At 35.1% G+C, this 12,464-nt stretch overlaps 1 protein-coding gene across 13 annotated transcripts in view; it reads left to right on the forward strand.

The window, feature by feature from the left end:
- The window catches only part of LOC128988365 (NAD kinase-like), a 103,815-nt gene that overhangs the window by 71,316 nt on the left and 20,035 nt on the right, over nt 1-12,464 (forward strand). For all 13 annotated transcript variants that reach the window (XM_054409589.1, XM_054409588.1, XM_054409592.1 and 10 more), the window contains 3 exons: nt 7,218-7,347; nt 11,063-11,198; nt 11,418-11,579. In XM_054409589.1, the coding sequence (XP_054265564.1) occupies nt 7,218-7,347; nt 11,063-11,198; nt 11,418-11,579 (428 nt within the window). The remainder of the gene's footprint in view (nt 1-7,217; nt 7,348-11,062; nt 11,199-11,417; nt 11,580-12,464) is intronic.

Here is a 12,464-nt window from a genome sequence, read left to right on the forward strand (position 1 = left end):
CAGAGTTTGGCGCCGTCTAATTTGTTGATGGATGCTGTTTCATCGAAAATCATCCTTATATCAGTTTTGATCCAAAAGCTTTACCTAAAAGGTTACTGCATCTTAACTATTCATTGTCTTATCCCTGACCAATTAAGTTTCGTAAATTTCACCGTGCAAGTGCTGTAAAATATGCAATGTGTGTTAAGATAAAATAAAAGTTTACGTAGAAAAAAATTTACATTTAAAACTCACATGTTATTCTTTTACGGGTTATTCTTTTACGGGCAAAAAGAAAACTGTTCTAGTTTGCTTGATTGTGGATTTTTCCAATCAGACGATTTCGCTTAGTCTGCAGGTTTGATTCGGTGGAGGTATTTGTGTAATACTGTATGCTGTACCTATAAACTTGTATCGGTCGTTGCGCCATTTATAAACATCACATATTGTAATATGGGAGTTTATACGAACCGCTGTCAAGTTGTAGATATAAAATAAACTTAACACGGCGTCGTAGTGTACGACAATGATTAGAAAATTTTCAATCATTCCAGCTTCAATCAATCACTACTCCCCAAAGTCTTGATCTCAACTGCCAACGCGTTGTCTACATTTGGTCGTCCACGATTACACAATTCGAGACGTAACGAAATTCTTAGAGAGAAATGAGGAAGAGGAAGGAAGATTTGCCCTTGAGAACCCCTCAAGGCCATTCTTTCTTCTCTTTCTCTCGTCCATCCCTGTTCTCTTAGGGTGACGAGCACCAAATCAGTAAAATATACTACATTAGTAAGTGAAACTTCTGTAGTTAAAACACAAGAAGTATTCAACTACAGAAGTATTTTACTACTGGAGATTTGTTTGGAGAGCTCAAGTACAGGATGCTTCTTTAGTTGAAACTTCTGTAGTTTCTGTGAATACTCTGTTAGTTTTGCAGTCCCGCGCAGTACATAACCTCAAAATATAGAAATACTGCAATATTTATTTGTGTTTTGTGCAAATTAGTATTAACCTTCAAGAGTTTTGTGTTGAAAATTGTTTTTTATTGTTAAAACCTCCGTGTTCAAATAGTTAATTTGTTTAATTATTTCATTTTCATTTAATTTTATCTTTTTTATATTTATTTTTATAATTTTGATTATAAAATTAATATTTGAATATTAATTTATAAATATGCGGAGAGAATAAATCCTTGTAAGGTATAAAACGAAAAACGTGGGGCACATGCAATATCTAATTTACGATTATCTTCACAGATTGAATTATTATTAGCTATTTTTAACCTCAATTAGGAAATATAGATGTAAATCATACATACACGATGTACTGTGTTAATTTATTTGTTTCAAATCGACAGCTACCCCCTCTTTATTATTATCTATTACATGCGCCCCACGTTTTTCGTTTTAAGTATTACTTATTCTTACAAGTATTATTTATTCTCTCCATATATTTAAAATTATTTTCTACTTTTCAGGGCGTTTAAAAACGTGGTATTTAAAAAAAGTATTTCATGTATAAATTAGTTTCTACTTTTTTGTTTATTTTTGTTTTACCAATTAAACAATAATAGGTAATTGATATTTCAATAGGGTCTCTCTTATCACGAACCGTACTGCATTTGGTGCATTCAATAAATAGTCTATGTAGGCCTATTCAGCATAATCCATGGTTAACATAAAAATACAATCTACTGAAAACAATATACATGGTTAACCCTATTTAAAACGAAATACTCCATAACTTACACCTACTAGGGGGTAGGAGTATATTTTAGCACAAATTTATCATTAACTTACTAGTTTAGTACACAACTATACACTGGTGCACACCAACCTTAAATTTTCTCTGAAGAGTAATCTACAATACTCCTGGCGTAAAACACTCCTGAAGTTAGAATACTAAAATAGTGTATGTAGCAAATGAAGTCACTATTTTCCTACTACTTTAGTTATATACTATATTAGTTTGACTTTCTCTCGTCCATCCCTGTTCTCTAGCTGCTCCAACCCTCTGTTTAGTATTCCACGGACGGGTGATTATTTATTGCTCGGTGCGAGGAGTGTTTCATAGTGCATTTCCGTGTAACTGACAGCCGTGGTTGACAATGGACTAGTAGACTTGGTTGGATTATGAAATGAGGAATTTTGAGCTTTCTCACTGGTCTGACCATTACGCTGAAATTCAAGGTCAGCTGTGTAAGGCAAGGTGTTACGTTTTGGTAATGGTTTACGTACGTGGAATTTATGTCAAGCATCTTTACGTTCAATTTTATTCCGTGGTTTAGTTCTAACAATCAAACCATTGACATTATTCATAAAGCAAATGGTCAGTGACTTTAGTCAGTCCCGTATTCTATTGACACAAAGAAATACTTTCCTATTCTCTCGAAGTTTGAATTTAAAAATAAAACTAACCAGTGGCGTCATTTCAACAAATCTTTGGGGGGGGGGGGCAAACACCGGGGGGTATGGAATACCCCCCAGCAAACAAGGGGGGCTGGAAAATTTTGCAGTTTTGAAACAAAAAAAGAGGGGTTTAAGCTTATTTTAATTGTCAAAAGCACTTCAAATAAAAAAAAAATTATGAGTAAAATTTATTTAAATTTAGGCAGAAAGTTAATGAAACTAAGAATTATTGACAACAGACAGAAACACAATAATTTTATGTTGGTAAGTTAGTCATCTAAGAAACGTGATCAATAGTTCCATGATGTATTAATATTATGTTTGTTATTAGATTCATGACAAATTTCTCTTGTACAACATTTAGCAATGAATACGGTTGTTCATAGCCTATAGTTTATAACAGTTTATTTTGGATTTTAAATAAAAATACAAGTATTTAAGAACTTAAAAGCAAATAAATTTTTATCACCAATAAAATAATTTGACACGAAAGTACAAAAGGTTCTATTTAAATATTAAATTGGTAGTCTGAAATGTTCAAAATAAATTACGTAAAATGTATACACATGTACAATTTTAATGCTTGAATAATTTATAAAAGTAAATGACAAAGCAATGCTTCTAAAAAATCTGAATTTGTATGTATATCTATACTATTATATAAAAATCTAATGGTGTCTGTCTGTATGTGTGTTACTAATAGGTGCAAAAACTACTGAACCAACTGAGTTTAAATTTTACAAAGAATATAGTTACCATACCAAGGACCATTATAGGACTAGGCCTATTCACATTTCGATACTGACCGTAGGCTTTGCCCCTTTGGCTTTAAAAGTTCTGATGAGAACATTTTAAAAGTAAATATTGATTGGTATCCATGGCTGCGATGAGAACACTAACAATGTTTGTTTACATTTGCTTTGACATTTAAATGTAAACAAGAAGAACTGCTAAACTGCATATTTCATAATTTCAGACAGCTGATACAAAGAAATTAAATATAATATTTTCCATAACTATGAGGTAGGTTTATTTTAATCTAACCTTTTATCATGGATTATTTATTCTAAAACTATGTCAATGATTATAGAAAAAAAGATTCTATAACCGTTGCTGTATCAACTCCGGCTCTTGCTTTGGATTTTTTAAAGCGTCTAAAGGTATGAAAAAAATGTTATTGATATGTTTTCATGGAAACAGTATGAAAATTACAATGTATAGATTTTGCGTCCTCTTCCCGTTGCAAAACACGGGTACAACAGCTAGTATATATATAAACTAGAAGTAAGTGGTTTATCGTACAGCACCAAACAGAAAAAGTAAATGAATAACAAAACTACTAATTTATGTAAACTCAAAATGTGCTATCTAAGACAATAAAACAATAATAATTTTTGTTTCAAATTACTGTACAAGAATATACAGATTTTTTGTCTGCTGTGCTTTTTAGGATTTGACAGAAGAAAATATATTTATATTGGCTAGTACAGCATATTTTTTCTCTAGCCCAGGATCCAGGGGGGGGAAATGCCCCCCCTGCCCCCCCCCCAAATGACGCCCCTGAAACTAATGACGTTAGTAACTAGACTATGACTAATACTATAGATAAAACCTAGTCCGTTTTATCTATGCTAATACAAACACCAAAATAGCCTAATGGTTGAAAAATAGATAATAGGCTATGTGATAAACTGAACAAACCTACCTGTTACGTTTCATAAAACTTGTTTTAACTTTACCAAAAAGTGTACTCTTCTCAATGATTTTGGAGCTAGGTAAATTCCAAAAGAGTTAAACATACAAGAATTAAATCAATAATCAATTAATTAATTGAGATTTATTGTGTGCATTAATTTGTACCCACACCCAAAATTATTGAGTAACGTAATAATACTGCAACTACAATAACATCTTCGATCAACACAAGAGTTTCTCAACCCAAATTGTACCTTGAGGTGTGTTATATAATTTGTTTACACTCTCGCACGGCCCAAGTTGTGGCATGATTATTAATATCGTTTTTGGATTCATAGACAACTTACATTGTCAATATGAAAACTATTTCACGTTATGGCTGTCGGCGTGGCCCAAACAAATCCAACTGTAATTGGCGAAAACAAGCCGGAGAAAGTTTGAAGGGTGAGTGCGTAGCTGGAGATTGAAATAGCACAACAATAAAAACAGCTGACGGCTGTCGTCGTGAGACGGGAGTAGAGCAGCTGATGCGTCGTCTGCTGGTCGCAATTTCTGCGGTGCCGGGAATTGTTGTGGGTTAGCTTTTAATTATACCTCATTGTGCTGCGAGGATGATCATGGCGGTTTTGATGATGATTTTCGCAAATCTGTTGCTTGTTGCTCCCAACGACTGTCCAGAATTAAAAGGGTAACGTTTTATTGTTTGTTAATTCATCATTATCGATAATTTTTCTGGAATGTGACTCAGTAATTCACACCATCTCTAGTGTGTTTAGTTAGTAAGTTTTTAGCCAACGTGAGATCTCATTGGTGTTTAGTCACATTGTATGCAATTTTGTTGGTTTATTTGTTCGAAAATAGGTTTTTGGATATAAAAAAAATCTAAATTTGGACATCAAGTTTGTTTGCGAATTTTCTTAAGATTCATAAAAAAGGTCCAACTTCTAGGTTCAAGTTCATGTAGCTCAAGTAAATAAGAAACTCTCAGAATCTCTATTTGTGGTTATAAAATAAATAATTGTGTTTTACACTTAAACTGTCCACGTGTTTAACACATCACACTCCTCTGTATGAGAGGTCTTTACACCCAGAAGTGAATGTGTTAAAAGGCATTTCAATTGCAGGAACTTGTACACAAACCTTTTCTCTATTCAGATAGAGTTATTATAGAATAAATGTGCAGGGGGTTCATTATTTACTCCATGCAATCAAACTTGAAGATTTAAAAAAAAATGCAAACAACATAGGTACGTGAATCACCAAGATTATCTTTAATTTTGTCTTCATTAGGTTTGTTTTCAATTTAAACTTCTTGTTAATCAAATAGTTCATCAGCAAAATACTGTTTAGGCCTACACTTTAATATTTCAGATTTATAAGCCAGGAATTAAACCAACATTGATTTCCCCACAAGTGTTTGTACTAGCAACTCGCTAGAAAATCTGTTGTAATTCCACTTAAATTGGAATTTTAATTTATAATATCAGTCTAACAAACTTAACATAATCATTGCTTGTCTATAAATGCCTTGATTGGTCACAGGATAGCATTAACATCACAAGCCAGAAACCCTGTGATACATAGAAGTAATCATTGCAATTGTCAAGGTCACTGAGTGGTTAGATAACAAGGTCAGAGAGGCTGTTATCAGTCATTGCCTTCTCAGAATGTCATGTCTTAACATTTGCTGTTTGTGTTTCTTTTAAGATGTTACAAAATTGAACAAGTTTACAGTTCTGATTAGTATTATTTTTAGTCTACTACCATGGTCTAGTTGAATAAATTTATAGGCTGTGGAGAAAACATCTTTGGTTACAAAAATAAAGTGGCAGATGGTTAATAATTTAACTAATTTAAGGTCACTAAATGAACTAGTTTATACCTTCATATCCAAGCTGTGTTTATGTTGGACAGCTGGTGTTACCAAGTGTAAATAATTTACCAGCAATCAAAAATCAGTAGACCTTTACTATTGGAACATGTAAAACACTGATGATATTGAGATACATGTTTACAAACAGAAGACATGAGTTAATCCATTGGACAATAATGCTAATGTATGCAAGGTGTAGTGTTGTGTGTTAATGTTACTAGTGTTTAGTGTTACTCTTCAAGTGACTAGTGACTAGTGATAGTAGACACAACACAGTGTCATGAAGCCTTCTTGGATCATCTCTAGTAATTTCCTCGGGTATAACATTTTAAATTCAAACACCTGCATTACGAGTCTAGGAATTTCGTAAATTGATGGCCATGTGTTTTATGTGCAAATGCAAATTTTTACTGATTCTATGTGGTCACTGTTAAAAGCTCTATGAGCATTGAATTTTGTTAATCCTGTTTTATAAACACTAGCAACTATCTTGTCCATGTGCTTTCAATTTTTAATTTTTCTGAATAAAAAATTTATAAAATACAAGTCTATAAAAAGTTGTATATAAGCCCTTGTTCATAGTAAGTAACGGGGACAGTTCCTCTCTTCTGTCTCTCGCTTATAAATTTGTTATTCAGAACCAAGATGTACCTGATAGCGCTAAATAAATAACACTGCAAAAATTATTCACGATGCTTAATGGACTAATCAGAAATTCTGCAAATATAATGAACAGTTTAGTTTCAATAATGGTATTGTTTTGATATTGAGGAAGATTACAGTAACATACAATTAATTCATACATATTATTTGCCTCTTAAATTGAAAATCAATACAAAATAAAAATGTCATGTTGCCATTTCAATGTTGTCAATCCCCTATGGTTTTGCAATGACTATAGTTTCAAGGCTTAGGTTGCCTAGTTGTCAAATCATTCTTGTCAAGTCCTACTCTTTGATAAATATTTTTTTTTATTTGGAAACTATTGTCATAAAAAACAGTAAAAAGGTTGCATAATCCATCTCTTTGTGCTAATATTTATGGGTCTACCCTTATTTGATACTTTGTTAGTATTTATTTTACTGTTCCTTTTTGAAAGCTCGAAAGCTGATTATTTGGTAAAAAATAGAGCATGTTTTTGCTCTGGAAGAATTTATTAGGTCTATTTACAAAATCCTTTTCATAGTTGTTTGTTGTTTTGGTTTCTCATCTTGTTAAGTATAGTAGGGTATTTAATTCCGTTGTTTGTGTGTGCTGTGCAGGACCATACAGGACCCAGCCAGCCAGAGACTGACCTGGTACAAGCCTCCTCTCACTGTCCTTGTCATCAAGAAGGTGCGAGATGTCTCTGTGTTGAGTCCCTTCGTACAACTCGTCCGTTGGCTCATAGAGGTGAGTGATCCTCATATAACACACAGTTTGAAAGTGCATTGTTGCTCTAAATTCAAAGTCAGAATAAAGAGTAGACAATACAGTTACTGTGCCTACTCCGTATTCTGTGGATGAACGTCAGACAATCTAGTAGCATAATATACTATTACGCCACACTACACTGTTTTAACAAACTTCCCACGCAAGGATTTAGTCCAGAAAACAGCTTTTTGCCGCCAGCTTAATGAAATGGGGTTTCATTACGCACTACTGTACTGTAATGAGCTTTACCGGACCCCAACCAGCTGATTATATTTGGCAATGAGTGGTTATATGAGTGGGCAATGAGTAATGATCGTTAATCCTTTAGTCAGTAGGAATATATAAGGATTTATACAGATTGTTTATTGTTAAGTTAGCTTAGAGTAGTATGGCATAAAATATCGTACGTCACTCGTCCAAAATGTGTTTGCCGGACTCGTATGGTAATCCCGCACTCGACTTCGTCTCACACGGGAACGATCACACTCGTCGGGTAAACACCTATTTTCAGGACTACCGGTAGTAACGTAATTGAGCGGAGCTCTTATACGTCGACTTTTATGTATTTCGTAATACGCAAACTCCTCCTAGACGGGTGAATCAATCGTTTTCAAATTTTGCATGGTGATAAAGACCATACCGGTGAGTGCCAACATCTATATAGCTCTAAAAAAGTCTCTCGGGAATCCGCCCCACTGGGTCTCAAAGTTTCAATGTAATCCTTATGGAAGCAGTATTTGACACATAAACAAAGAAATATGATCAGCTGATGACTTTTGAATGCAGTAGATAAATAAATAGCTGAAGGCATTATTCCACAGATATTAGAACATAAACGGTGGTATGGATCAAAAATATAATCAAATGACGACACTAGCTTGAGGTCCGTGACGTAGGAAGTGGTAAAGGAAGTAGTAAAGGTGAGCAGTCTGGAGTGTGGAAACTGTTTAAGACGATTAGATTTAGGTAGGTATCTGCATTCCTAAAATTCTATGAAAAGGGAGGAAAACGGGTCCGTGACGTAGGAAGTGGTGAAGGAAGTAGTCAAGGCGAGCTGTCCGGAGTGTGGGAACTGTTTATGACAATAAGAATAAGGTATCTCCAATCCTAAAATGCTATGGAACGGGAGGAAACAGGTCCGCGATGTACGAAGTGGCGAAGGACGTAGTAAACGCGATATGTTTGGGGTATGGGATCTGTTTATGACCATTAGATTAAGGTATTTGCAATCCTAAAATGCTATGGGAAGGGAGGAAAACAGGTCCGCGACGTAGAAAGTGGTGAAGGAAGTAGCCAAGGCGAGCTGTCCGGAGTGTGGGAACTGTTTATGACAATAAGAATAAGGTATCTACAATCCTAAAATGCTATGGAAAGGGAGGAAACAGGTCCGCGATGTACGAAGTGGCGAAGGACGTAGTAAACGCGATATGTTCGGGGTATGGGATCTGTTTATGACCATTAGATTTAGGTATTTGCAATCCTAAAATGCTCTGGGAAGGGAGGTAAACAGGTCCGTGACGTAGGAACTGATGAAGGAATCAGTAAAGGCGAGTTTTTCGGAGTGTGGGAACTGTTTATGACGATTAGATTAAGGTATCTGCAACCCTAAAATGCTATGGAAAGGGAGGGAAACAGGTCCGCACTGCTAACCTTTACTACTTTTTTCACCATTTTCTATTTTGTGGGCATGCTTCCATCACTTCTCATAGCAATTCAGCATTGCAGATACATTAATCTAACTGCTACAAACGGTTTCCAGTTCCCAAACTCCACACTGCGCACCTTACTACTTCCTTCACCTCTTCTTACGTCGCAGACCTGTTTCCCTCTCTTCCCATAGAATTTTAAGATTGTAGATACCAAGATACCTTAATCTAATCGTCATAAACAGTTCCCACACTCCGAAAAACTTGCCTTTACTTTCCTTCATCTCTTCCTACGTCACGGACCTGTTTACCTGTGAAGGAAGTAGTAAAGGTGGGCAGTGTTGAGTGTGGGGATGGATTAATGTATCTGCAATGCTAAAATGCTATGGGAAGAGACTGGTTAAAATGATTATGAAGCACGAATCGTTACATATTTCGATACGTATTCAATCGTTTACAATATTACAACTGAGTTGACAACAGCTGAGTTTTACTCCATAGAGGCTAAAAACGAATTTTATTTCCTAAAGAGTAAAAATGCTACTTTAGACCCGGAACGCATGCATCAATGACGACTTTTTTTACTGCAGTATGACAAAAACAATGTAATATGAACCCTTGATGACTCCGCTCAATTTTGTGGATGCATCTGCGAACGCCACCTAGTATACTATTACGTTACATTACATTACTAGTCCAGAAAATAGGTGTTTACTGGACGAGTATGATTGTTCCCGCGCCAGACAAAGTCAAGTGTGTGATAACCCTACGAGGATTTGTAGTATTTTTATTGTTAGGTTAGTTTAGAGTAGTAAGCAAAATGTATCATTTATCACAGTGATGTACAATATATTTTGCCATACTACTCTAAAATAACCTAACAAACAATATAATACTACAAATCCGTAATATATTCCCACTGACTATAGGATTTAACAATCACTACCCATTACTTCTAAGAGAGGATATTTTTTCGATTATTAATTTGTTGAATAAAAGTCTTATAACACAGTGTAGCGTGGCAAAAATCTACTTCTTTTAAAACGACTGGTGTAAAAATATTAGGTATAAAAAGGCTTTGTTTATAATATTGAGTATCATAAGCTGAGCTTTGTGGTGGACACAGTGGAAATACTTTCTGTTTGGCATAGACTTTATTTTTAAGTAAATAGTTTTTTTTTCAGACTGTTTTACAAAAAAATGTCCAATCAAACTAAATCTGCATGTTTTTAAAACTGTTTTTGTTCAGCTATAGCACAATCATTGCCTAATTGGGGGGGGGGGGGGGTGGGGGGGAGAATGAGAGAGATAAACTCCCAATAATTTTCATATTCCGTACCTTAATTTATAGCAGTCTGGCTCTGAAATTTGGTATCTTAAACAGATGCTATTTGGTGGTCTGTTGATATATGTCAAATGTTGCTTGTTGTAAGCAAAACAGCTGTACAATATAGAACACAACGTCTTTCACAACTCACCAGACTTTAATCAAACTAGATTGTATAATACTATCCAAGCATGCCAATTATAACTACAGTAGAACCTCTTTAATCCGAACTAGTTGGAACCAGGGGTAGTTCGGACTATTGAATAGTTCGGATTACAGAACATATTGTTGTTTTTACATAACAATAGCTAAAACATGGCTAAAATTGATGAACATTATTTTGGGAAAAGTGAAAAAATGTTTTATAAAGTAAAATACAGTGTTTATTTAATACAGTAGGAAACATTGTGAATAAACAGTACTGTAAATTAAATACAGTTTACAATAAAGAACTGCTGTACTGTGTTGAGTACAGCAATGAGGGGTTCGGATGAGTGGACGTGTTCGGATTACGGGGCTTCGGATTAAAGAGGTTCTACTGTAATTTAATTTAAGTTCTTGAATCTGGGAAAACCCAAAAAGTTTTAAAGCAGGATTAGTCTAGAGGATGTCAAAGGAGTTGGTATAATGGTTGTATTTCTACTCGCCAACAAGCATGCCTATCTACCTGCTGGCTAGTGGCTTGTAAACTTGCCTTACTGAAGGTGATCCTTGTGTTCAGGAGAAGCGCATGGTGGTGTTTGTGGAACAGTCAGTCATGGATGACTCTCTGTTGGTGGCCAACTCTGACTTTTCCAACGTCAAGGAGAAACTCATGACATTCCGAGACGGCAAAGATGACCTTACAGATAAAATAGGTGAGTAACGCTGGTGTCTTTAAGTAGAACCTCATTATTATTTGTGTGTGTAAAGGATCGTTATTGAACTTGAAGTATAAAAAATATACATAGTAAAGAATTACACAATGAAGACTATAAACCATGGACCATCTTGCACAAATTCTAGAGCATTGGACTAAGCAGTATCATGAGTTTTTCCAATATCGTCTGTTTTCAATTGACAAATACTTTTTCCAGACTTCATTATCTGTCTGGGAGGGGATGGCACATTGCTATACGCCAGTTTGCTCTTCCAACAGTCTGTTCCTCCTGTGATGGCGTTCCATCTCGGCTCTCTAGGCTTTCTCACACCCTTCGAGTTTGAGAACTTCCAGGAACAAGTCACCAACGTTTTGGAAGGTAAGTTAACTTGTTCTGTGTTTTCCCCCACAAAACTGGACCCAGCTGTCCTTGATCATAGAGCTTTGTCAAATCAACAACAAACTTATCATACCTGATTGGTGTGGGATTATAACTAATGGGCTGATCTTAGCTAGCAAAGCCACTAAAGGAATCTCATACGTCATCACTATGATTTCGTTCATACATAAGTTTAATATTTCCCACGTGTGCTTCCAGTTCAATCCAGTAAAAGTTATTTTTAAGAGGTTAAAAACATCATAGGCCTAACAGTTTAAACCAGCAGTCTCCAAACTACGGCCCCCCGCTAGAGGTTTTTGTACAGCCACAAAAACAATAAACAACGCGGCATGAGTGATGTGCGATAAAATTATGGTCATAGCTGTAGCTGAACCAAGATGACTCCCATTCCCCCAGTGGCGGGTGGCCATTTTCAGATTTGGTTTTTATAAACCAACAGTAAAATAACCAAATTTTTTCATTTATTATTAAGTAAATATTTACTTTTTGTACTAGTGTAAACACAGCCTGACGATGGAAACCTAGTTTGGCCTTGTTGAATATTTTAATTTAGTTATACATTTCATTAGTAAAATAACAACTCGGAAATTACACTAACCCAAGAAAGGAAGTTTTGTACTTAAACTCCTCTTTTCAGATTACAAGAGTTTAAACTTTTTCTTCGTCTTGAGTGCTTAAAATATCGACTTTGCAAGTATAATTTTGTAATCCATACCCTCAAACCCTTTGGCCCGCCAGGCCTCCAAGATATTTAAATCTGGCCCTTTTGTGAAAAAGTTTGGAGACCCCTTGGCAAAGGGTGAGTAAGGCATACGGTCTAGGCAGCTAAAATGTTTATGTACTAAAATTAATTTTAAAACAATC

This window comes from Macrosteles quadrilineatus, unplaced genomic scaffold (genome assembly GCF_028750875.1).
Source record: "Macrosteles quadrilineatus isolate MER2022 unplaced genomic scaffold, UCM_ALF_1.0 Scaffold_3__2_contigs__length_128488019, whole genome shotgun sequence".
In the NCBI taxonomy this organism is placed as follows: domain Eukaryota; kingdom Metazoa; phylum Arthropoda; class Insecta; order Hemiptera; family Cicadellidae; genus Macrosteles; species Macrosteles quadrilineatus.